The sequence below is a fragment of the Xyrauchen texanus genome, chromosome 16 (assembly GCF_025860055.1).
Source record: "Xyrauchen texanus isolate HMW12.3.18 chromosome 16, RBS_HiC_50CHRs, whole genome shotgun sequence".
In the NCBI taxonomy this organism is placed as follows: domain Eukaryota; kingdom Metazoa; phylum Chordata; class Actinopteri; order Cypriniformes; family Catostomidae; genus Xyrauchen; species Xyrauchen texanus.
The window spans coordinates 24,687,470-24,713,848 of record NC_068291.1 but is presented as its reverse complement, the minus strand read 5'-3'; the positions used below and the strand labels follow the sequence as shown (position 1 = coordinate 24,713,848).

The 26,379-nt window shown below is 36.8% G+C and overlaps 1 protein-coding gene across 1 annotated transcript in view; it reads left to right on the top strand.

Annotated features, from left to right (window-relative positions):
• LOC127656865 (leucine zipper protein 1-like) overlaps window positions 1–25,220 on the top strand; it is a 66,472-nt gene extending 41,252 nt beyond the window's left edge. The window contains exons 2-4 of the mRNA XM_052145389.1: window positions 9,661–12,791; window positions 20,557–20,734; window positions 20,929–25,220. Of these exons, the coding sequence (XP_052001349.1) occupies window positions 9,843–12,791; window positions 20,557–20,715 (3,108 nt within the window). The 5' untranslated portion in view covers window positions 9,661–9,842 and the 3' untranslated portion in view covers window positions 20,716–20,734; window positions 20,929–25,220. The remainder of the gene's footprint in view (window positions 1–9,660; window positions 12,792–20,556; window positions 20,735–20,928) is intronic.
• The last annotated feature ends 1,159 nt before the right edge of the window (window positions 25,221–26,379 follow it).

Below are 26,379 nucleotides of genomic sequence, written 5' to 3'. Positions count from 1 at the left end.
ATCAAAGAGCCACCGTTGACTGACAGAAAGGTGGACATGAGAAACAGATGTGTAGTTATTGTCTTGGGCTTGATGATGGATGATGATATAAGGCCTGACAGCAGTACTTGGATCCAACCACCGAGTAAAATGCCAGCCAACTTTCAGCTCAGATCACTTCTTTCATTCCATCCTGCTTTCCCTTTCCTCTTTTCACACTTGTATGCTCTTTCATCTCAGTAACTCTGTCTTTCAGTCTCATTCTCAGAAATGGGGCAAGCAGTGCAAGTTTCTTGTCAGGGATTGAATTTCCTATGTATTCAGTTTACATTCTGCTTTCTGTTTCAATGTGCCTGCCAAGAACTACATCCAATTACCTTGTCCTCAAACCATAGCAGGTAGGATTGTCAAAACTACTGGTTGATCAATGTCGTACTTTTATACTTGGTACTTTTATTCACCAAAGTGCATTCAACTGGCATTCAGTGGTCCAAATCACAATGATTTTATGCATTTCACTGCTGCTATATGATTGGCTGATAGATAATCGCATGGATGATCGTTGGTGCCAGATGGGCTTGTTTGAGCATTTCTTTAACTGCTGATCTCCTGAGATTTTCACTCACAAAGTCTCTAGAATTTAACATCCAGTGAGCAGCAGTTCTGCAGACAGAAACACCTTGTTGATGTGAGAAGTCAATGGAGAATGGCCAGACTGGTTCATGGTGACAGAAATCCTACGGTAACTTATGGAGCCAGAAATACGACAAAACAATTTGAATTAGAATTGTGCAAATTTGAACTATAGACTTTTGAATTTGAATTATAAGGGTGATTTTGCCAAATGTAATATTACGTTGTATTTTAAATAGGTTTGAATTTGAATTTTGTAAACTCCAATCCTGGACATTTCATAATTAACCAAATTGAATATATAAATATGTATTTTCAAACAGCACATTTGTGGTTCTGAATTCTTACACTTTAAATATTCAGTTTTAAAAAATACAGCTTCAAGATGAAGAAGAAATTCAGAACACTAAATTCAATATTCTAAGAAATTCAGATCTACAGAAAGTGGGTCAGAGATCAAGCTTCCGTGTTCCAGAGGGAAGAGTAGAGGGTCTCGGAAAAGTCGAACGGAGCATTTTGGCCAATTACAGGTACAATACAATAATAATGAGGTACAATAATTCTCTGGCGCGATCGTGATTGAAAAGGTTGCCATTCTGACCATGAACCGCAGTGACAGTGGTTCTTGTCACAAATTTGGTTTCTCTCTTTTTAGTTGAACAGAAGCGTTTGCTTTGATTGTGTGATGCAAACCCCTCTATCACACATTTGTTTAATAAAATTGATTTAATGGACGGAGAATGGAGGCTTCATCTGCAAGTGGTGAGCCAGGTTTGCGAGAGTACAGGCAAGCTGCTGTATCTTTTCGCATCGTCCGCAAACTCTCTCTCACTGTTATCTGAACCTGTGTAAAAAGCTAAGAGAGACCAAAGGTGTGCGCGATAGAGGCTGAAGTACAACCAGAGAATATAATACTGTTGAGATTTAAAACTTCAGCAAATTAAACTTCGATTTGGTTTATATCTGTCTATAAATCTTTTTGATGTAATAATTCATTGGAAATGTACACTTAAGTTTATCTTGCCAATAACATTTCATGTGAATATAATCTGCCCATTTGATTTTTATTATTAAAAATAGCCCAATGGAAAACACCAGAAAATTTGGCAAACTGTTAATTACATATATCCACTGATTTTATTGTGTATATACATGTACCAAAGATTTTTAGATGTAAAAAAATTAACTATCCACAAAATGTTTTTTTACATATACATATTTGGGTGATTTATAAAAAATTATGACTAACCAATTTCTTGCAAGTTCTTTGAGTCAACATATAAATTAAATATATTTATAATTATATTTTAAAGTTTGTTTTAATGTACAATGTACCATGATCAATCATGATTAATCACAGAAAACTGCGCTATTAATTAGATAAAAAATGTATTCGATTCACAGTCCTAATTATAACTGTAGTTACAGTTACAGTAATGCATTACAATAATCTAGACTTGAGGTCATGAACACATACATTTGTTTTTCGGCATCAGCAACAGAGAATTTAGCAATATTTCTTGGGTGGAGGAATGCTATTTTACAAACACTGGTAATTTGATATTCAAAGGACAGATTGGTATCAAATATAACACCGAAGTTCTTCTCTGTTGAAGACGATGTAACAGTACATTCATTGAGAGTGAAATGATATTTTAGCTGCTTGTTTTTAGAGGTTTTTGTCCAATAATTATTACCTCAGATTTTATTGGAATTGAGTAGAAGGACATTTCTGGCCATCCAGTCTTTTATTTAATTGATACTCTCTGCTTATTTGGAGAATTATAAAGTTGGGTATCGTCAGCATAACAGTGGAAACTTATTCCACGATTCCTGATAATATCTCCCAGGGGATGCATAAACAAGGAGAAAAGCAGAGGCCCTAAAACTGATCCCTGTGGCACTCCATACTTTTGATTGGTTTGACAATTCCTCTTTTACATAGATAAAGTGGTAGCGGACTGCTTAATAGAACCTAAACCATGCTAATGCAACTCCACAAATGCCAACATAATTCTCTAGCCTATTGGAATGTTGTGATCTATCGTGACAAATGCAGCACTAAGATCTAAAAGCACTAGAAGTGAAATGCAGCCACGATCAGGTGATAAGAGAAAGTCATTTGGAACTCTGATAAGTGCAGTCTCTGTACTGTGAGGCCTAAATCCTGACTGAAATTGTTCATATATACTATTTCTCTGTAGAAATGAACACATTTGGAAGGGTACTACCTTTTCTAGTATTTTTGACATAAATGGGAGATTTGAAATCAGTCTATAATTAGTCTATAATAATATTAAGAAGAGGTTCTGAGATTCCAGGGAATACCTCTTTTAAGAGCTTTGTTTGTGTTCGATCTAACATACATGTTGTGGCTTTTGATGTTTTGATAAGATTTGTTTGCTCTTCATGACCTATGACAGTGAAGGGTTTAAGCTGCACATGAGGAAAATGATAAGATATTGTTTTCTGAGGTACAGATTGCATAATTCCAATTTTATTTCTGATTATTTACATTTTATCAGTAAAGAAATTCATGAAGTCATTACTATTGTGCTGTGACAGAATATCTGGTTCTGTTGAGGCTTTATTCCTAACCAATTTACCCCCACTACTGAATAAACACCTAGGATTGTTGTGGTTATTTTCTATGTTTGCTCAAATATGCTGACCTGGCAGCTTTTAGTGCCGGTCTGTAGGTATTCTGCGGTGCAAAATACCTCTAATTTTGTATTCTTCCACTTGCGCTCCATTTTGCGAGCTGCTCTCTTGAGAGCATGAGTGTGATCAAATGTAGTATTAATTGAAGCAGGGCAACACTATCAAGAGTGCTAGAGATTACTGTATTTATATTTATAAGTTTTTCTAGGCGTTTCTGGGCTTACTGAGTGTATGAGATAGATCTGGAAGATTATTAGTGAAGCTATATTTAGTATTTGGAAGAGTAGTTCTACCTGAAGGATAGTGTGGTGTAGATTGAGTAACATTAGCTGATCACAGCATACAAGAGACGAGTTAATGATCAGAGATGTCATCGCTCTGCAGCAGAATTTCTGTAGCATCAACATCATCTTCATTAACAATCCCTGTGCACACACACCTTACTTTCATACGCTGAATTGTATCCAAGGCCTCAGATTGAATCAAGCTTTGTTGAATGAAGGTTTGGATACAACCTGAATCCACCAAGGCGCTTCATATGTACACCCCTTTATAATCACAAGTATCCGGTACACTCCTGCTCGATTTGGGATGGCCTGTAGTGCGTGGGGAACCCCAAACCAATGTCTCCAACTCCATCGTGGGTCATCGGTTCTGGAAATGCCCAGGTTCCCCACAGCTCCAACAGACCAGCCCAGACTTCACACCAACAGCAGTTTGTAAGCCAGTGGGATGAATGGTCCACGGGACGGGGAATGGTTTTTGGTAAAGGATTTCTGGGAACGGGATGAGGAGGAGCGAAAGAGCATCAACATCAGTGACCGGAAGTGCTGGCAATGCTGCTCCTGGCTATGTGCGACCCACTGCAAGATAACTCTTCAGATCCTCGTACACCTGGAGATTGTTGGCCGGCAGTTGAAATGCTATGAGTTGGGCTTTCCCGGACAACAGCGGCAGTAGGCGAACTGTCCACTGGGTGCTTGGCCATTTCCATGCTTTTGCCACTTGCTCAAAGAGCACGATGGAAGCCTCCAGGTTGTCCTGAGGTCCCATCTTGGACAACGCAATATATTATAATTTCATCTAATTTTCAAAAATGATATGACAAATTATAATTTCGTTATTTTACTAACCCAACTAATGACTCGTCGGCGCTTTATCAGTAGTTGCACGAACACGTGAAGCTTTTTTTTTAGCTTTCACTTAAGAAGAGTTGTGCACTTTTTATTTTAATATATCTCTTTACATAAATACTATTTTCCACTTAAAAACTATAATTTCGTTATTTTACTATCCCAACTGACTCATCCGGCTTTCCAATAGGTTGCACGTAAGGGGAAAAATATTTCTTCCACTTAAGAAGAGTTGTGCACTTTTAAGCACTTTTTATTTTAATATATCTCTTTACATAGATATTTTTTTTCTACTGAAAAACTATAATTTCGTTATTTTACTAGCCCAACTAATTAGTAGCCTACTCATCTGGGCTTTTTAATATATTAGCTCTAAGAAAAAAAAGTCGTCTTTGGGCAGCCTTCTTGCGAAGAGAGCAGCCACAGCCACGCTCACTGATGAGCAAAAGGTCGAGGCAGAAATGACCATGTACCTGCAGGAAATGGCCATTGATGGGGAAGAGGACGACAAAATGTTTCCGTTCATTGCAAGATTAGCACGGAAATATCTGTGCATATGTGCTACCAGTACTCCATCAGAGCGGGTCTTCAGCACAGCGGGTAGTGTAGTTACTCCAATCCGCAGCTTATTAAAACCAGATAAAGTGAATATGTTGGTATTTCTGTCCAGAAACATCGAAATTTAAACATGGTCTATGGTGAAAGATTTCTATGGAGTAGACTTCTTTACGCATTTTTCGCCATCCGTTGTGGAGCTATTAGATTTTGCATAGGCCTATTATTTTTTAAACGTTCAATATTTCAATAACATAATTTATTTTGAAGCCTGTGCTGAAGTTAATTGTGCTGCTAATTATAAGTGAAATGTTAATGCCGAGTTTCGGTCTGAGTGTTGTTCCCGTTTTCTTGTTCCTTATGTTTTAATAAATGTGTGTTATTCATATTCACCTTGTTTCTTTCATTTGATTTGACATTATGGATTTATGGCCAAGGAAATTTTTCTTTAAAAGTATTAACCAGACAAAAGTTATTTGACGTTCAGCTGGTCTGGGTTTATCTTAAACTGCCGCTTCAGTGTATACAAGAGCTATGTGACAATGAGCAAGATTTTCTGAGACACTACAACTACTAATAATTAATTAATAAAGGCTTAAAATAAAATATTTTAATCTAAATGTACAGTGTAAGACATGTAAAAAAAAGACAAGAAGCTACCAATGTGAAGATCAATATTTGTGTAGCCTGCCTGACACGGTATTTTCACAGACTAACACGTCACGTCTCTGGCATAAACTACAGTATTTAAAATAGCATATATGCATTAGTTATATTCTCAATTTAATTTACAGAGCAATCCCTGCAAAGTTTAGGTTAACTATAGAAGAGACTAGGATTAGTGAGTCACACTAGCAAGACTTGCAAAAGGGGGCGTGGCATCACGATGGTGGCTCTACATCGTGATGTTGGTCAGCCATCACGATGGACGATGATATCGTCCATCGGCACAACCCTATGCTGAATATAATATTTAAATATTTTAAAACGTCTAAAAATCCATAAAACAAGAAACATTTACATGAGAAGCAACATATAAGGTATTTAGACTTGTTTTCTAAGAATATGTCTTGAATATAAGTATATTTTGTCTTTACTGGCAGAAGTAAGAACAAGTGAAAAAATACACTTATATTCAAGATACATTCTCTGAAAGCAAGTCTAAATATGTTGCTTCTGAATTAAATGTTTCTTGTTTTATGGATTTTTAGATCATTTAAAATGGAAAAAAAGACAAAAACACTGATAACAATATGATTTTTGCCGTGATTTTTTTTAATGAATTAAATTCCATTAATTTAAATAATCCATGTATTTTTTCCCCGTTTAATTCAGTGAATGTCATTTAGAGAAATTTTTAAAAGATGATTTTGTCCTCTTTATTGCTAGTAAGCAAGTTTAAAACAACCTTTTAAGTTGAGGCTCAAGCTGAATAGTCAGTTAAGAGCTAAGGATTAATTGAATAGTCGCACAATTGTACTAACAATCATTAGATTAGTCAAATATCAATATAATCATTAGTTGCAGCCCTATTTTTGTTGTGTGTTATTTTTACTGTTAACTTTTCTGAAAGTCCTAACAAATCTGAATTCAACTTGTGTTTATTTTAAACACTAAGATGTTTTCTCTCATCAGTCTTTTTGTAGACCTGCTGTCTGCCGGCCCATTTAGGCATACAGCCCCACTAAAACATCAGACTTCCTGTCCTTATGTTTCCATTTTGTCAAAACGTGGTAAAGAGAGGGAGAAAATGACATGACTGCACAGGAAACAACAAACTGAACATTATAGGCTGGTTTTTGCTTTCATGGAAAAATGTAAGAAATTGCTGCTTCAAGCTTCAGGTCGCCACTATTTGTGGCTTGTCAGTTTTTGCCAGAACTGCACAAGTTCAGAAGAGGCCAAACCTCGCTCTCCCTCTCTGTCTCTCTCTCTCTCTCTTCAGTTCAGTGTTCTTTCTTGGCATGGCTGTTATTTGTACAATATTTACAAAGCATTCAATAAATACCAGAAACCTGTTTGTTGGAATGCTAAATATTAAAACGGACAAAATAACTAGTTACTAGTGTTTATTTGTATTAATAAATCACAAATAACTACACAAACTAACAAATGTAATTATCTGAGAGGATCTATTTGTGTGATGGGTGTACATCAGTAGGGTGTAAGGTGTATTGTTTTATTCACTGAGGGTGTGACTTAAGTATTTTGCTCTCATGTCTTGTAAGTTGTCACAATGACAAAAGCATGGCTCAACCTCACCTTGCATTGATCACAAATTGTTTTTCCTTTAGAAGCCATGCTTTTAAGAAATGTGCTCTCTCTCTCACACTTTTTATTTCTCTCTCTCTTTCTCTCTCTCATTGGTTGTGATTGGCCCGATTTCTAGGGTTGAGGGTTTGTTAAGGGATGTTTATAAAGAATAAAGAGCTTCAGGCTGTCCGGCCAAACTGATGTCAAGTGCAGGGGAAAGTCTTTTTTTCTCCTTTCCTCCTGGGGAACAAAATGTTCAGGAGGCCTCAGGATTGCTTAGTGTGGCTTGGACTAATGATATGGTGCATGATTGCATGCATGCTGCTCTAGAGGAAGAAAGTGAGCTTGGATAAGAGAGACTAAATTTGAATAGCAAGAGAGAAGTATTTCCTTTTAGGTACATAACTGTACAACCCATATCTGTGATCTTTTTCTTCAATGTAGTCCCCTCGAGAAGATTGTGCACTTTACTGTCCATTATACAAATGAAATGGAACTTGTCATGTAAAGTCTTCTCATGTATTCTTGTCTGAGCTCTGAAGACGTTACATGAGGAGGAGTGAGATACACGAGAATAATTAGTGCTTTGCTCATAGGTAGCTAGACAAGGATATTGTTTCTCAAATGATCTTCCATCTTAATAATTGCTGGTATGAATTCCCACCTGCTTCCAATGTATTACTCCATTGTGGGCAGAGAGACAGAGCAGGGACTTCTTGTTACTTATGATTCTTACATTGCAGAGCCTTTAAAATAATCATTATTGATGTACAGAATCATAAACCTTTTAATTTACTTAATACACTTTAATGTAGGAGGGGCATTATGTATATTACTACAGAGTTCCACATTTGTGTATCAATCCCCACACTGAGCTGTTTCACTGACGCATCAAAAACTGCAGTGTGTCAAGCAAGTTTGTGTACCATTTTATACATTGAATAAATTATAAATTGAATGTAGACTGATACTTAACAAGTTTGTTTGCACCTATGTTATAGTATATGTTTGGCAATACTCTCTCTCTGAATATTTGTCCTTGGTAGATAGACATGTATGTTTATGTTTGTCTGCTGCTGTGTGCATGTGAATCGTTTGTGTGTATAGTCCTGACATCTCTGTCGGATCTTAACAGAGTGATTTTGAATGCCATGTGTCATGGAAATCTGCCTTAGATGTGATGGACCTTCTTCCTGCTTCGCTGGTACATTTACTGGATGACTAATTTAATTTCTAATCCCGTAAATACTGCTGCCTGAGCCTCACACACCATAAAATTATGGGATTATGAAAATATTTTGACAGACTTCCACATAAAGCTACTAATTAATTTGTGCATGTTTCCATGTTTGTGGGCCTGCCATTCCAACAGTCATATTGAAATTCTCTCTAGATTGAGTGTAAAATGCTCTTTTACATCTTGACCTGCTGCTAATGTGACTGCATTCATTGTATGCTGTAAAATATTTAATGAAGCTTCAGGTTTTTACCAAAAAAATGGTAGAAAAATACTAGGGGTTATTTGTGTTCCTTGAACAAATGCTATTAATATAGTTTGCATTACACTATATAGGAGTCATTTGTAATGTGATTAAGATTTGGAATAATTAGCGATAGACTTTCAGTCATTGCATCAAATTTGTCCTTAAAAATGGCTACACTCGTTTTTTATTTGAGCTGTCTTGAAGGCTGCTTATAGTGTACACTGCTGTGGCTGGAACTGTTCTTGGCCCATAAAGTGTTCTAAATTTTGTTCAACATCCTGAGGGTGTGATTTGGGATGGCTGTCACTCAATGTTGCCATGGAGACAGGCACATGGACAGAGGCCAGAGTCAGTGTGTTGTACTGCTGTCAGCAAAATTCCTGGAAAGATTGATGCTGCATTACCTTAGGCTGTGATGAGGGCAAATGGGCAAAACTCATAATCTGGTAAATGTTGTAATGCTGGTAAATCCCCAATATTCTATTTTTTTTCTTTTTTTTTTTTTTTTTTCTCCTCAGTAAAACCATGTTAGCATATATAGTTTACATCTTGTGGCTATACTTTTGAAATGGTGTGCATTGTACTGGCCCCATTCACGTCCATTGTAAGTGCCTTACTGTAAACACAAATGTTGCTTTTTAAATAAATGAGGGCTCAGTTGAAATTATCACAACAAATTATCATTATGCCAGAAACACAAATGCTGTTGATTGAGCTACTGTGACTTGTATTGAACCTGGAACATTGCTTTCATTCATATTGTTAATGTATGTTTTTTTTTTTTTTTTTTTGTGGTAAGCACACCTTTTTTTTTCCTAGTTTAATTCTAGTTGAATGGATCCTTTTACAGCACATAGGCAATTACTGACACATTCACATTTTCTCATAATGTTCCCCCACAAATATATTTTTACTGTACTGCAAAAGCCTAAGCTTAATTTTTCTTTCTTTCTGTTTTGCAGGTAACCAAACCTCACATGGATCAACAGTGACCGTAAAGACGAAACTGAAAAAACCCTTCTTCCTGAAGGTAGGACTGGAAACATATAGACCTCCAACCATCATACAAAATCACCATACAAATGTGTTCCCCTCCATCAAACAGTCATAGAGACCTCACAGTAGATTAGTTTCAGATATAAAAATGACGGACACAACAAATCGCCATCTGAGACACAAGTTGCAGAGCTTAGGTCGACGTTTGGATGAGCTTGAAGAGGCAAAGAGCAAACTGCAGAAAGCTGAGGATGAACTTCTTGACATTCAGGACAAAATCATCCAGGCCGAGGGGAGCAATTCCGCAATCCTTGATGATGTGGAAGCTATGCGGAAGAGATTGCTCAGAATTGAAGGCAAAGATGAGGAGGTAAGAAAAGCAGAGGATCTTTGTCGGGAGGTTAGGGAGAAACTAGATCAGGAGGAGAAACTTACAAAGGAGCTTAAAGTGGAAATAGAGCATCTTCAGCGGAGAATGACTGATCTTGAGAAGCTCGAAGAGGCTTTTGGTAAAAGCAAGTCAGACTGTACCCAATTGTGCCTTGGTCTTAATGAGGAGAAAAACTTGACCAAAAAGCTCTCCTCAGAGCTTGAAGCCTTGAAGGCTCATATAAAGGAGGTGAATTACTCTGAAGCTCGACTGGACAGAGCAGAAAAATCTCTTAATGCAGATATGGAGAAACTAAAGAGTCTCACTCAGACGTTTGTGAATGAACGCAAAAGGCTTCTGGAAAGGCAGCAAGAGGATGAGAAAGTCATACTCAAACTGACCGAGAAACTTGAGCATCAGAAAAACAAACTAGGTACAACAGACCACAGCCAATTTGATTCTAGAGACATTCGAATTGAGGATGAGTTTTCAGCAGGCCTTAACTGCAAACTGGCCAGGAAGAAGAGTTTTGACTACTTCAAGCATTCACATGACTTGGATTTGAGAAATGAGTCAGAGAATGAAAAAAATAGCTTAGAGGGGCAGGAAGATAATAAGGTTAAAGACCTCAGTCAGGAAGTGGAAAGACTGAAGAATCGTTTGAAGCAGATGGAGTTGGTGGAGGAGGACTTGAAAAACATGGAATCCAAGAATGCTGACCTGATAGATAAGTACCAGCAAGAGAGGAGCCGTAGTCAAGCTCTCCATGATCAAGTTGAACAGATGAAAATGCAGCTAAATGGTTGCAGTGATACTTGTGGAAACTCTGCAATTACCAGTGCCACAAATGTCCTGGAGAATGGCAAGGCAGAAAATGAGGAGATCAATGAACGAGGAGGCTTCAGACAGGAAAAACCTAAATTGCTAAATAGGAGTCCTGCTGCTGCTGAATCAACCTCTAAATACAAAAGCAGAGACGTGTCTCCTCAGCAGAGGCGAGAAAATAAGCTGAGGAACAAAGAGCTCTGTCATTCCACAGAGAGTTCCCCAAAGACTGTAAGAAGGGCTCTTAGTCCAGCACATAGTGTCAAGAAAGGTTTGAAGTCTGTTGCTTCCAGTTCTGACAATGGGACAAAATATGGAAAGAAAGATGAAAAACTTGGAAGTGCTACACAGACCTCATCAAGCACACTCAGTGATAGCAAAAAAGCTTCAGTCCTTAGTCGCTATCCTCCGGCTGCTAATGACCAAAAGACTTTGAAGACTTCAGTAAAGCAGAATGACAGTGAAAGCAAGACGAGTCGAACAGAGAAGTTCTCCAGGTACCCTGGAAGCGAATGTGAATCCAACAGCTCTGATGGCGTACCTTTACTTTCAGCCAGGGCTGCTAGCACTGCTTTGCCCATGCAAGGATTAGCTGAACCCGAGAGTTTAGATAATTCGCAGAATGCTTCTACATTGCTGAGTCTGTCAAAGGCAAACGGATCATTTACTGCCTATAGGTCCCATGTATCTCCATCTATTGATCATGGTTCTGATGGTCACTCCTCAGCCTCAGAAACAGAATCTACTGGCTCTAGGAGATCAACAGGTGATCAAAATGACCCTGCTTCTTTAATGTCAAATACATGTGCAAGAACATCATTAAAATACCCTAGATACACACTCCTGCAAGACTCTGATAGCTCCTCAAAGGGCTCGTTCAGTGAGGAGCAACACAGACCTCTTATGGCAGAAGGGGATACCCAGGAGCCTACACATAACACCTCAGGTATTGAGGTCCGGAGGGTATGCAGCCCTCGTGAAGCCCTCCAGTCAAAAGCTGTCATCAAGCAAGCCATTGTTGAGATTGACAGGAAAGAAATTATGTCAGGGGGAATTACAGAACCTTCGACCAACAGTGGAAAGCCTAAGATCTCCACTAAGCCAATAGTGACCAGCAAGATGACCAGCAGTATCACTTTCTACCCCAATGACCCCAGTTCATCTCGAACAAGCAGTCGGAGCAGCAGTCTATCAAGTGAGCCCCCTTCCAAGGAAAGGCACACTTCCACCAGTAATATTGTTATTGGCCCAAGCAGTGAGCATAGGGGCAGCATCTCTATACCTTATGAAATATCCATCCCTAAGAGTGAGATCACTCTGCATCAAAGTGAGAATGATTCTGACTTCTCTGAAGCTTGCAGTTTCCTCGAAGCTGCTCCTGTGGAGGCAACCCTCCTGACTCAAAGCAGCTTCAGCCTCCAGTCTTCAGAAACTTCAGACTTCAACAATGACATTGAGTCTGGGTTTGAGAGCAGCACTAGCAACACCACTTTGACTAGCTGGAGAGGCCAAAATCACAACCACAACTTGTATGATGACGGTTTGTCAGAAATGAGAAATGTCACCGTAAGAAGCACTTGGAGGAGCCGTGGGGCAACTTCTGTGGATGAATGTGGTCGACCATTAAGGCAAGATGGCTCAGAGGATGAGGGTGTGTCTGCCACAACCTGGAGAGCATATAGGGCAACTACGGTGTTGGACACTCCATCAAACTCAAGCACTGCTAATTGTAGAAGTAAACCAAGCCCAGCTGAGGTATACATGCATAGGATCAACAGTGCAGCGGCATCTGTCCCTGAGCCTGGACAAAAGAACAAAAAGACTCCTTTACCAGAAACTGTTGTTTCGCACGAGCCTGTCAATGCCCAGGAACTTCAACCAAGAGGCCGTAAACAACCTATGGTGAGTACTATTTTATTTGAATGTTTTTTACTTGTAAATTACTTAAAATATGCAGATTCCTTTCACAGACAGTTTGTTTACCCTTTTTTAAGCTACATTAGTTCAGCATAGAAATTGTTTTAAACTACTTTTCATTCTCTGATATATGTTAGTTGGTTAGTACTATTGCATTACATTTCATACAAATTCTAATCTTTGTACTGTAATAGATTTGTTCATTCCCCCAATTGTTGTTTGCACTATGGTCATCCACAGTGAAATCAAATGATAAACAAGAGCATAACATATCCTACAGTATGCAACTCAAATCATCTGTTCATTTGGATAAATGTTTTGTGCCAAGTCTGTATGTTTGTCCTATTTGCATCTTGTTTTCTCTTATTTTCTCTATACTTATTATTTTACCACTTGTTAATTATCCCCATAGAACCGTCTTCATAGAAGTCTGGCAAAGTCATGCACACATATTTGGTTCCACCATCTTGATTAATATTTTTTAGCCATTGTATTTAAAACATTCTGAAAGATTTAGTTTGATTTGGAAGTCCTGTGCTTTGTTTTTAACAACTGCATCTGAATAAAGGTGAAGGAAACATATTTTATAATCATGAAGTATTTTTAGATCCTTTTTCATCTGCTGAAAGAGGACAAAATAGCTCCTTGAGGGATCTCTCTATCTCTTCTGTTTTTCTTGTAATGGAATCCTAGCTGGAAGCACTGCTTTCCTATTATTTTAGCCTGTGCATCCTTTATATGTCCTGAATCAATTTAATATATTAAGTACATAAAAACCAAAGCTAAATTGTGAAGAAATAAACTATGCTTAGAAGACGAGCAGAATAAAGAAAGTGTGATGTATTTGCAACAGACATACTCTCCACATAGATATGTTCTCCAAAACTAAAACTATTTGCCACACATTATTTAGTGATTAATGATACATTAGAATAAATATTTTACCCCACTGCATTCTTTACAGTGTTAAACGTTTTATATCATTTTATTCTTTTTTTAAAGAATTAAACTGGCACTATTTTCTATTCACACTAAAAGAGCAGCATTTTCTACCAAGTCACATACTTGAATTTTACAGTCTTTATTTTCAAAGCACAGTCAGAGTAATTTAACTGCATACCATTAACTGTATACTTAATAATGGAAAGTGTATATTTTGCCTGCTAATTTCATAGAATTCGATAAATATGTCCCAAAGTGAGACCGTATTGCATGGGATATCAAATCTTACAAGAAAAAACAGTAGCTATTCCAAAATGTTGTTCTCTGATCTTTTTGGCTTGGGTCTTATTGTGGATATTAACAAATTAAACCTGCTTTCTGTTCTATTTTTCTTGAGTTCAGTATTTTCTTGAATATGGATCTGGTTGAAGTCTTGAAGTTGACTTTATTTTTTAAGTTGTACAATACTCCACATAAAGTACTAATCCATTCAAGTTTCAGTTGTCATGTTTTCTACTATTAGTGTAATATACTGACACATGTGAGAAGGGTGTTGAAAGCAAATGACTTACTGGTCAGAGGTCATGGCATTGTTTTTAGCAAAGCTATTACTCAGATCAACGTCCAGTCAAAACAAAACAATGGGAGCGAGCCATTTTCACCAACTGAAACACTCGTTTTGCTTACAGAAGAAAACAAGTGAATAAGGGAATAGAACTGCATCCAATCAATAAAGCAATTACCATGACCCTCTCATTAAACATCTCAAATAGCCCCACTGCCAAATTAACCCACAAAGACCTAATTAAATGAGTGAGATGTCCTTAAATCACAGGCCCTTTTCTGGCACACTGATTCAAAAACTCTCCTTCCTTCCATCTTTCTGTCTCTCTAATTTCACACGTTCTATTTCATGCCATGTTGTTGTTGTTTTTTGTCCACTACACTGATGAATAGCAAATGCCTCTTCATTTATCTGAGAGAGATGTTAGATTTATGCATAAGTAAATTCTAGCACTTGCACATACAGAGGTCAGATAATTTGTCTTACTCCCTTCTTTCTGTCACTCAACGAACTGATGTGTTCAATGTTCAATCAACAATGTGTTCTTTGTACTGCAGATGCTTCTTCATTCTGTCATTGCAGTTGTAATATACTGATATTGTGATCTCACAATCTTTCATTCTACATCATTAATCTTTTTTTCTCGTTTTTCCCCACAATATTTGAAATTGAAAGTTGGGAAAACAGGTTTGTTACAGGGAGTAAAGACACTCATTCTAACCGGCTTCAGCAACTGATTGAAAATAATCTCCATCCATTCCCACTCAATCTGGAATCCATTAGGAAGGATTTATCTAATCAGCCTTGGTCAGGCATGCATTCAGCTTTATCTCCAACTCATGTGATTTTCTTTTTTCCCCTGAATTTATAGTAATCTTCTCAATAAATACCTCACTCAAGGTTATTACTATGACACTCATACACATACATGCATTTATTTATGTAAATCTAAATAAGGACATACCATAGATACCATAGATAGACTTCTGTTTTTTATATAAAGATAATTATCATCACTATAGACTAAACCTATCTCTAAAAGTAATGACTTGAGTTTATCCAAAAGGAATTGATGAGATAGAAGTTGCCATTCCATTCTACAGTAGAATGCAGTCAGAACTGAAGACATGTTTGCTAAAACAATGCCTACATATTTATTTTGCTATTATTTATCAGTTTCCAATAGCCTGTGTGGTCTTAAGTGATATCATTGATAAAGGAAAGTAATTTCAGAACAAGAGCAAGTTATTTTCATTATAGATTTCAAAGAAAAATAAAAATAAGAAATGGAATTACATGTACCAGTCAGTATGTTTCAGACTAAAAAAATAATTTTAAAATGTCTTGTAAATGCTTTAGTCTGACTGAAATTGAACCAGTCCACTTTTTGAGAAGTCAGACTAACAGACCTAGATAATGTGATTATATCTCGGCTTCATCCAGCATGTATACGCATTAATCGGACCACAATTAGCTTCGGCATTGCTCCACGTTTCAAAGCATGTGTTGCTTGCATGCTTCCAAATACAAAGGTGATGCCCATTATGTGAGAATTTTTTATTTAACACTTCCTCAGCTGAGGTCTTCTTTTTAATATTCGATTAGGCATCATGTCTGGTATACTTGGACAGACCGATGAAGACTATAGCTTGACTATGCAAAAACATGCTGTATTGCAAAATTGTTGATTCCTTTATTTCAGTTTATTTCTCTGGCCTGTATCGTATTACATTAAAACCTTTTAATCGCAGTGCGTGGAATAGCTTGACCGTGGAAGTCTGTATTTAAACCTGACTGTGTTTTGTATAAGATCAATAGCACAGTGATTTAAGGGAGATTTGAGTCATCCATCAGTGATGTTGCGTCGTTGAGCTGACAGGTGCAGAGGTTTTATCTCACTCATTATTAACGAAGGCCCGTGTGCAGTGCTGCCCTCTGCAGCTCAATGTCATCTGTTTAGTGACTCTGACACAAAGCCTATGTTAGTCAAATATATGTGGTAAAGTCATTAAAACTCCTATGGCGTGGAGAGTAGAACAAAGTCAAATAATTCTGTTCGGCCAGATGTCATGTTATGTTTAGAGCAGGAATGGCTATTTTGATCAAGTTCATTCTATATTTTGCTTAACAGCTGAATTTATTTAACTGTGGTCTGTGTTATCACATGGTTATGTTTGGTTATTTTTTGAGGAGTTGCTGGAGGTTAAAATGGAAAAATGTATCATAACTGCTTCATTTTTTTCTTGTGCAGGGCTGTGGGGTATTTGCTAGTTGCTAATGCTGAATACTGACTGTATAGCATCTGCCATTGAGATACAATACTTTGCTTAATGTGTGTATGATCATTGTTTTTTGTTTTTTTACTTGTCTGGACAAGTCATCTCATGAATTTAAGGGTTAGATTTTAATTAGGGTTCTATGTTTGTTCTTTTAATTTGGATAACTGTTTGGACTGATACAATGTTTCTTAAAGAGGAGATACATTTCCAGCTAAATGAAAAAGGGTCTTTTAGAACTAATAAGAATAGGATTTTTCCCTAAAAATTTATAACCCTTAAAATTATGTGGCAGTACTACACAGTTATGATATCAGATGTTACCATTATATGTACATGGCACTCCAAGGTACTTCAAAGAATTTGTTGCCATGGTTTTCTCTGGAATGGTTTGTTATTATATCATCTATTATTATGTCCTGTTAATGGTCTAAAAAATAAGTCATTCATATCATGTATTTTAGGTGCATTCTTATCTCACATAATCACATACTTGCGTATGCTGATTCATATAATCATACTGGAAAAAGACAGAGGAATTTGGTGTATTCGTTTTTATTAAAGACTTCTCATAAAGATTTGTCACAAGTTTAATCCAGGCCTCTTGTTCTACACTTGGTTTTGAACACACATATATTTTACCTATTTTACATATTTAAAAAAAATTATGGCTTTTGGCCATTTCTGCACAATCACTACTTATAATCACATTTTGTGGTTTCAACTTCCTGAACAATGAACATGGAACCCATTTCGTCATGACATCTTTCTTCAAGATTGTGCTTGGGTCGTTTCCACCCATTGCCCCTTCCTGAGTGACACAGGAAGTTGCAAGGTTGTGCCTGCCCATTTGGCAGCCGAGGCATCGTAACTGGTTTCCTGTACACCCACCTCTCATATCCCAGCAGGTCTTAAGCCCTATTATGGACAATTAGCATCTGTCTGCTCTGTACGAAATTCCACTGCAATGTGTGGCATATCCTGCTGCCTTTTTTGGGAACATTTTATAACTGATGTCATAAACCATTTGGTTGGTTGTTTTAAATCTCCACATTCATGGTAAAGAAGAGATAATAGTGGTTCTATATTAGGATTTGCTCTGTGGTCTGACCATTTTCACAAAATACAAAAATGTGTCTATACAAAAATTTGTAATACTTTATAATATGGCTCTAATCTTAACATTCTTAACATTGAATGCATTAGGTATCATGAATGAACAATTAACAATATATTTTTGACATCATTTATTAATCTTTTTTTAATGTTAGTTAACAACGACTTCATGTTAGTTCAGAGTGAATTAACTAATGTTAACAAATGGAACTTTTGATTTTAAAAGTGTATTTTATTACCATATGTTGAAAAAATTATGATTAAGAAGTATTGTTAGTTATACTTATACTTGTGCATATATTAAATGGAAAATAACACAATGACAAAGAGGAATACCTGCATTTATGTATACATCTTTCTTAATCTTGTTTGATCTTCATCTAGGTTACAATAATGAACAAACACAATCTATTTTAACTAATAACACACAAGTTATTGTAATGTTCTTGTACATATTGAATACATCATTCAAACATTCACAGTGTAGGTTGGAAAGTGTTGTCGAAGCCTAGGCTAATGACGTCAACAAAAGCTAATTAGTGTCAGGAGTTGGCAACCTGGCATCTAATTAATGACACTAGATTGGAGGTGTGGGTTAGAGCTACTTTGATTTATAAAAAGCACTCAAACATTTTGAGTTTGCTATTCACAAGAAGCTTCTGCTGACATGAACCATGCCTCGCAAAAAAACAGATCTCAGAAGTTCGCAAGAATTGTTGCTTTCCAAAAAGCTGGAATGGGTTACATTCATCTCTCCACAGTTAGGCAAATGTTCTAAAAATTTAGATTATTTAATACTGTGGCTACTCTCCCTAGAAGTGGCCATCCAGCCAAGGTGACTCAAAGGTCACACCGCAGAATGCTCAATGAGGTCAAAAAGAATCCTAGAGTGACAGCTGAAGACTTGATGGAATCATTGGAACTGGTTAACATTTGTTCATAAGTCTACTATACGGAAAACATTAAACAGGAATGCTTTCCAATAGGCTTGGGCAATTAATCAAATTTTATTTTCAATTATGATTTTAGCTTCCAACGATATGAAACAAGATAATGGAGATAAAACAATTATTGTGCCGTGTTCCGTTTCGCATTGAAACAACCTGGCGTTATATCTTTAAAGCATTTATTTAATAAAGAACCTTTATTAAAGTTCAAATAATAAGAATGCAGGTTATGAAAATAAACTACAAAACTGTCATTTCTCTGTGCGGTTCAGCAACATGTTGGTGAGTTGCTTGAAGTGACCGGGGAAGAGATGAAATCTTCTCCCGTTTGATGCATACTCTGGTGGGGACGCTCGTCACTCGAGCGCATTTGCTGCAGCTAGATTATAACGTGATGTCTCATGACGTAGTGAATCATAATATATGTGCTACGTTCACTGTGTTTATCTTATCATGAAGAAAATCAGCAATACACAGCTCTATTAACAAGAGAAAGTTTGTTTTTTGTGAGTTAAAGATGGATCAAAGTGGAAAAAGGTGAGAGAGTGTAGTCTTAGCCCATTATACATTGGAACAAAATATGTTTTTGATTCGTCTTTTTTGGCTTGTTTTCCAAAATAATATCTAAAACATTTACTTTAGGAGCTATACTGCAGAAGGAAAAATTGTTATCAGAGAATGTTGAGTACAGTAATTAAGGCTTGACATTAACGCTTGTCCGGGACAAGTGAATTTTTGAAGGGGCAAGTGAAATCAAGCAGACTGATTAAAACATTGATAATGAAAAACTAACCAGCTATATTTGTGATAGCCTAGGCCTGTATCATTTATTAGAAAGTTAATATTTGTTATCTGCTGTTGAAAGTAAGGGCACGACATTTTATAATTTGCTAGTGATCGACAGGTGGCGCGTGTGTGTGTGCTGAACATGCGCATGTTCCAAAAATGCTTGTGCTCATGCATACATGAACGGTCAAATACATTTAAAAATTTCGCCAAAAGGCCCGTCTCTGTGAGATATTCATGTAAACACTGAGAGTGATATCTAAAATGAACGTAAACAGTGAAGGAAAAAGCAGCTTTTTATTAAAATGTCAGACTTGTAAATGTAAGCAAATAGACCTGCTGCCATCTACTGTGTCATTATAATAATCAAACAACTATAACAAGGAAACAATCACTGTTTTATGTGACATTTCATTCTGATGTTTGCTTGAATTTGTGATCATGTATAGCCTTTATTGTACATGGTAGATCTTGCTGCAATAATCTGATGATGAAGTGGATCTCATTCCATAGCAGTGTGAGCATCCCTGCTGTAAATTATGGCAATGGAGGCTTTCCTGTATTTGACTACCATACGTAACATAAAATTATTATCATATGACAACAGCCTCCTCCCCTACCCAGTGCAGTTTTCATATCAAGTTCAAGGAAATCCACTGTTAAAAAGACATGGTTTTTTTTAAAAGTTCAATAAATGCATGATGTTTCCAAAGTAAATAACTAATCCTGTTATAAATAATTGTTATGTCATTATTGACCAAAATAATCATGAATATGATTTTCAAGCAGCCCTACTTTGCAAAAAATCATTGCTGTGTGCCTGAAGTTTGCCAAAGACTACCTTGACACTCCACAACGCTACTGGGAAAATGTTTTGCGGACTGATGAAAAAAGGTTGAATGTCTTCGGAAGAACATGCAGCACTACATCATGAATGAGTAGAAATAGTGTATTTCTATATTGGCAATGGCTTGGATGATGCTGCATCCAGACCTATATATTAGTATAAAGTCCAGGACCACTGTCACATCAGCCAGCGAAACATAAACAAAAATGCATTAAGTTTTGAATCTGTAGTAATCTGTATACTGTAATGTAAAATATTTGTTGTATTTAAGTCTGCAGAAGGCAGAGAGCCTGCTCCGTCTTCGTGGAGGAGACAGCCAACATGTGACGTGGACCCATATGAAAGGTCTGGGGGTCGAGGAGCGTGGTCCAGCAGGAGTCGCACAGCTGAAGGAAGCCGACCGTGGTCCAGCCGCCATTTAGACAACTGACACAATATCAACTACAGAGGTATGTGTTGTTGTTTTTTTGTTTTTGTAGAAATCTTCACTTCAGTGGATCTGTCTTTTTAGCCTGTACATTATTCATTTAAACTTTTCTAATGCTAGACACCTTAGAGGATTCAGTGTTCTACTTAATTTAAGTAAAACGATAAAAAAATTACTGTCTTGACCTAAAGTGTCTGTATGTTTTTATTCCCTCAGTTCTTCCATCTTAAAACCACCCCTGTGCTCAAGGAACAAAGCTCATCTCATCTTTTCCATCAGTTACACCATGCCTTAAAAAGACTCATCAGCATGAATGATTTCCTGGTTGACCTAACTGACCCCTGGGAACCTCAAACTTACCCTCTTGCACCAGCCACACCTGAATGACTTTACTGTCTTCCTGTCACATGCTCCTATGGCAATGAATCCTCTTCTGCTTCTCGTAGTGTATAAAAGTGTCGTCAGACATGACAAGGGAGAGGCACTTGTGATATGTGACTGTGTTGGTTTGACTACAGGAGGATGTGGATGGGGGCTTTGGTTTACCGTTGGTATTTATCATCATCTTGAGAATCCCACAAAGACCTCTGGGGCTACATGTCTTGGTAGACGTCCAAACTAGAGTTTCTGTGTGTTGTTTTCACAAGGAGCAAATTACAGCTTTCTTTTTTCCATTTAGTTCAGCAATCTCACATGTTTGGTTTCATTTTTTTGCAGCTTGGTGTTTATTAATTAATTCAGGAATTAATTGGGATAAGACCACAAAACGGCTTGATTATCAAGTCAATCACTTAAGTAATTACTCATACACATAGATGTACATATAATTTTGCAATACACAGCATGAACATTATTTTATGCTAGTGTTAATTCCATATTTAAATCACATTCAAGGAGTACATGCTAGGACTAGAAGTCTTTGTACATATAGATACCAAATCCTTTCATGCTTTTTGTTTAATTAATTGTCTTATTGATAATTTGCTCCTTACATCTGATCAAGTCAATTCTGATCTTCTCTCTTTCATTTAATTTTACTTTCTTTTTCGTACGGTTTCATTTTCTCTTTAACTGGATTTGAACATCCCGAACACCAACACCTAGATGGATGCCATGTGACAAAAGTTTCTTCTCAATATCTGGGAAAACGCATCTTCATGCATTCCCTCTCGTGTATCAGAAGCTAAGAAGGGATGCTGGCTTTGGATTATAAACTACTTGAGAAGAATCAAATCATGTAGAACTCATTGTATAGGTCCATGGTTACCTTGTGCAGAACATCTGGGTAGCTATAGGGTATTAACCCAAATGCTGGACATTTTTGGAGGATTTTCAGAATGGACTCCTCACAGCCACTTTGTGACTCTATTCGCAAACTTTGCACAGAAAGACATTGATCTGAACTCTTAACAGCAAACCAGTGTTTGGGATTTTTCAGGTTCATGTCATTCAATGGAGTAATGCGAAACAACCCCTAGACGGGTTGCGTTTTCATTCTATTTCAGCCATAGAGCTTGATGAGCCTTGAGGGTGAGTAGCATGACACCACAAAGGATTCAGAATGCTGCACTTAGGAATGCCTCTGCCTGGAGAAAGCCTGACCATCAGAAACGAAAAGCCTCGGAATGCCCATCACTTTATCATCATGCCGTTAGAATTTGCTGAAATATTCTTAATTAAACTGCTGCAGTTCAGATGTCTTGTACTGTTTTCAATAGGTAAAAGGTTTTAAACTTCAGGTCTTGTTCATGGTATTTGTGAGGCTGTTGAAAATCAGCCAATGATTTATTTTCTCTTTCAGGCTAAGATTCCCTTTGACCTCTAATATTCAATATCTCTGCTTGTCTATTGAGTTTGGATGTATTGATATTTCTCTTATCCGATGCTGTGTCATGATTGAATCTGCTCATTTTGACGTTGACCACAATCATCAGTTTGTCTCAATCTCCAATTTCACTGAAACTTGGGATATTTATTGTTTGTTTTAATCTGATGCTGTATGTGTAATGTTGTTTTGGAGGGTTTTGATGTACAGGTAAAACATTTTACAACGTCTAACCCGGTCACAGCTTTTAAAAGATCCACACCTCACCATCACGGTCACTTCTGCTCAGTAATGGTTCCTATGCTCCTGTATGTCCCGTATAGTCATGCATCCCTCTGGGTTGGGCTGGATGGATTATTTTAAACAAAAATGGAAATTTATTTTGCTTAATATCCTTTTTAAGTCATTCTAATGGATTTGTAACTTTCTTTTGCACTTAAATCATTAAAACACACTTATAAGAAGAATGAAGAAGACTAGATCATTCTAAAAATGGGTCATATCTGGTCATCACGTTCATGGATTTCTTAAAAGTTTCTCTCAGTTTTGGTCTGGATGATGCCTTGGAGACAGAGATGTTTGATGTGGCTAACAGCAATAAATCTAAAACTTTAAAGAGATAGTTTACTCACAAGTGAAATGTCATTCCAAACCCATATGACTTAGTGTCTTCTGGGTTAAATACAAAAGGAGATGTTAGGAAGACTCAGTCGCCATTCACAATCTTTTCTTATTTTTTTTTCCATTCAATGAAAGTGAATGGTGACTGAGGCTGTCTAACATCTCCCATTGTTTTCTACGGAAGAATGTAAGACATAAATGTAAATGATGACAAAATATTCAGTTTTGGTTGTACTAACATTGTAAACCATATGTCACAATAGAATTTTCCACCCAACTTAAAACAGACTTCATTTTCAATCTGGCCCGTACAGCATTAGTTATATTTTTGATTCATTTTTCTAACTTCAATAACTCATTTGACTTAAGGCAGCAATTTGGATTTGTACTTGACAAATTTGGCCTCTGCTTTGTTCTCATCATCATGCTCTCCAAATGTATATCCCAGACTTCACCTCTAACTTCCTGTTCAGGGGACCTTGGGTTGAAGTGAATATGCTGGCTCCTGTTTTGATGCCCTTACTTTCCCATAATACCACAGTGCTCAGGACTGCTGTAATCCAAGCCAATGGTCCTTAAAGCCATTTTATTGGCTGCTAAAGCAGCGGCAGCAGGCCTGATATACAGCCCTTAGGTAGACTGCAGGTCAGAGGTCAACACCGCAGTTGTTGCTGTCTTTCCCCCATTGGTCTTGGGGCTTATACATTTTGAGGGAGAAAGTGGGAACAGTTGGGATTTTCAGAGTCAAATGAATGAATGGTGTCCATGTGTGGTACCAAGAAGAGCCAGGAGGGTCAGCGTGGCTTCTGTAAAGGGGGAAGGTTTTAGGTATTTCCCAACTTGAGGAAGTAGTTTTACTTCCTCAAGTTGGGATGATATAATTGGTACTCATTTCAAAGTGGCCATAATGGTGCAGCTTGATCAATTTGATGATGCAGAGCAAGTTAATATTTTTTTTGAAAATTCCAGTAGACGATATACCACCTCCCAGCCCTCCGTCAGCCAGGTCTCTGAGCTGTCTGTGGCTTCAACACCAGACTACAGCTGTCAGAAACCGTAGATTTTATGTGCTTACTAGACAGCTCCAGTGACAGGTTTCTGAAAAAGGTATTTTAAAAGGAGAGCACTGAAGCTGCAATTCTCAAGGAATTCTTCCACCTTTCTTAACCCCATTTACAAATGTGTCAATGTGCTGTGCGCCATCAGATGTCATCCATAACTGCTTGATCCGTCTCGTTTGCCAGCAGGTTTCATATATTTTTCAGTGAAGGGATTGTTCACCCAAAAATGAAAATTCTGTCATCATTTACCCTCCTTTATGTTGTTCCAAACACATTCTACCCTGTTTCTGCCATGGAACACAAAAGGAGATTTTAGGCAGAATGACAGCCTGTCACCGTTCATTTTCATTGCATCTTTTTTTTTTTTTTTTTTTTTTACATACAATGAAAGTGAATGGTGACTGAGGCTGTCATTCTGCCTAACATCGCCCATTGTGTTACACAGATGAGACTCATATGGTTTGGAACAACATAAGGGTGAGTAAATGACAGAATTAGCTTTTTTTTTTAGGGGTGAAATATCCCTTTAAGACAAATAGAACAAGTCATTAAATGCATGTGAGTGCCCTAAAGTCCCCCTCACCTGTCTAGTTCACTTCTGTGTACATTTTATTTAGCTTAACGTAGCTATGACACCACTCTGTAAACATTACCACTGACTTATGTGTGAAATCTGGGGATGACTCTGAATGGTTTTATCATAGCCTTATTGAAGAAACTAGTTGTAATCATTTTATAAATGTCATTTCTAAGCAATAAAGTAATTTTGAATGTACAGAAGAGAAAATCTGAAGGCTTTGCTGTATAATGCCTGCAGTTTGAGCCCTCAAAGGCCTGTGGTGTAAAAGAAAGGGCCATGGTGTCATGACATTTCACACTCCAGAATCTGCACTTAACTTAAATCATACCCACCTTTTGTTTGCCCCTTTCCTTGACCTCTGTGGATTTTGTCTTTTTAGATTTTTCTTTTTATAGCTTCCCCCCTAATTAATTGAATGTACATCCATAAAAAAAAAAAAAAAATATATATATATATATATATATATATATATATATATATATATATATATATATATATATATATATATATATATATATATATATATATATATATAACGTACATTGTTTTTATTTTTTTCACATTTAAAATGTTATTACGTGTAAGTTAAATTGCAGCAATTGTGAGATAACTCCTCCATTTTCTGGGTGGGTGGTTTACTGTCCCGATTATTTGTATAGACTGAAAAGTGTTTTATTGGATTTGTAATCATTATTCTTTATTTTGAGGCCAGGTGCTCTGTATTGTTTTATCTGTCGACACATAATGTGCCAAAAATCATTCCAAGGTATTTTCATAAAAGCATGAATAAAATTAAAAGGGTTAATAGTTGTCTTTTTACTTATATATATATATATATATATATACAATTACATTTTTTTTTTTTTTTTTTACACAGGATAGACTTCAAAAACTACAACCGAATATGCTTTATTTAAAAATAATTTAATTTTGTAAAGTTGGCCATGTTTTTTAATTTCTTTTCCCTTACATTTTTTACTTTGTTGCATGCTTATTTTGTAGATGTGTAGCTTATTCTGCTCCTGGAGAGTAATTTTGGAATATTATTATTTATTTTTTTTTGTATAAACTAAAAACTAGTTAGCAGACTCTGTTAAAAGTGCTAATGCACCAGCTTTATTTTTTTATTTTTTTTACAAAAAAGGCCAGCATTTCTTTTTTCATTTTAAGTTTGGACTTTGGGTGATTTTTATTATAATTTTTTTTTTTAATAAAACGTGCATAGATGTTTATGTTGAGCCAGGGGCATTGTACAGTTCAGTACTATATACAGCTGGGATAGTTGCTCCTTGACAGCACTTCATCTTTTATTATCTGCTTAGACTGTGGCTTTCTTGTTGTTCCTCTTATTCATTCAAGGTTCATTTATCTCCTGTGCTGTATTAAAAGCGCTGCCAAAGACAGATATTAGGCCTTAAACGCACACATATACAAGCACTTAAACGCATCATGTTGTAGCACATTCAACAAGCTTAAAGTACACAAATACTTGCTTACACCTTCAAACGCACTACCCATTTAATATACGGGCCTGTATCATTAAAGGGAGACAGAAGTGAGAGTATTTTATTGTGTTTCTT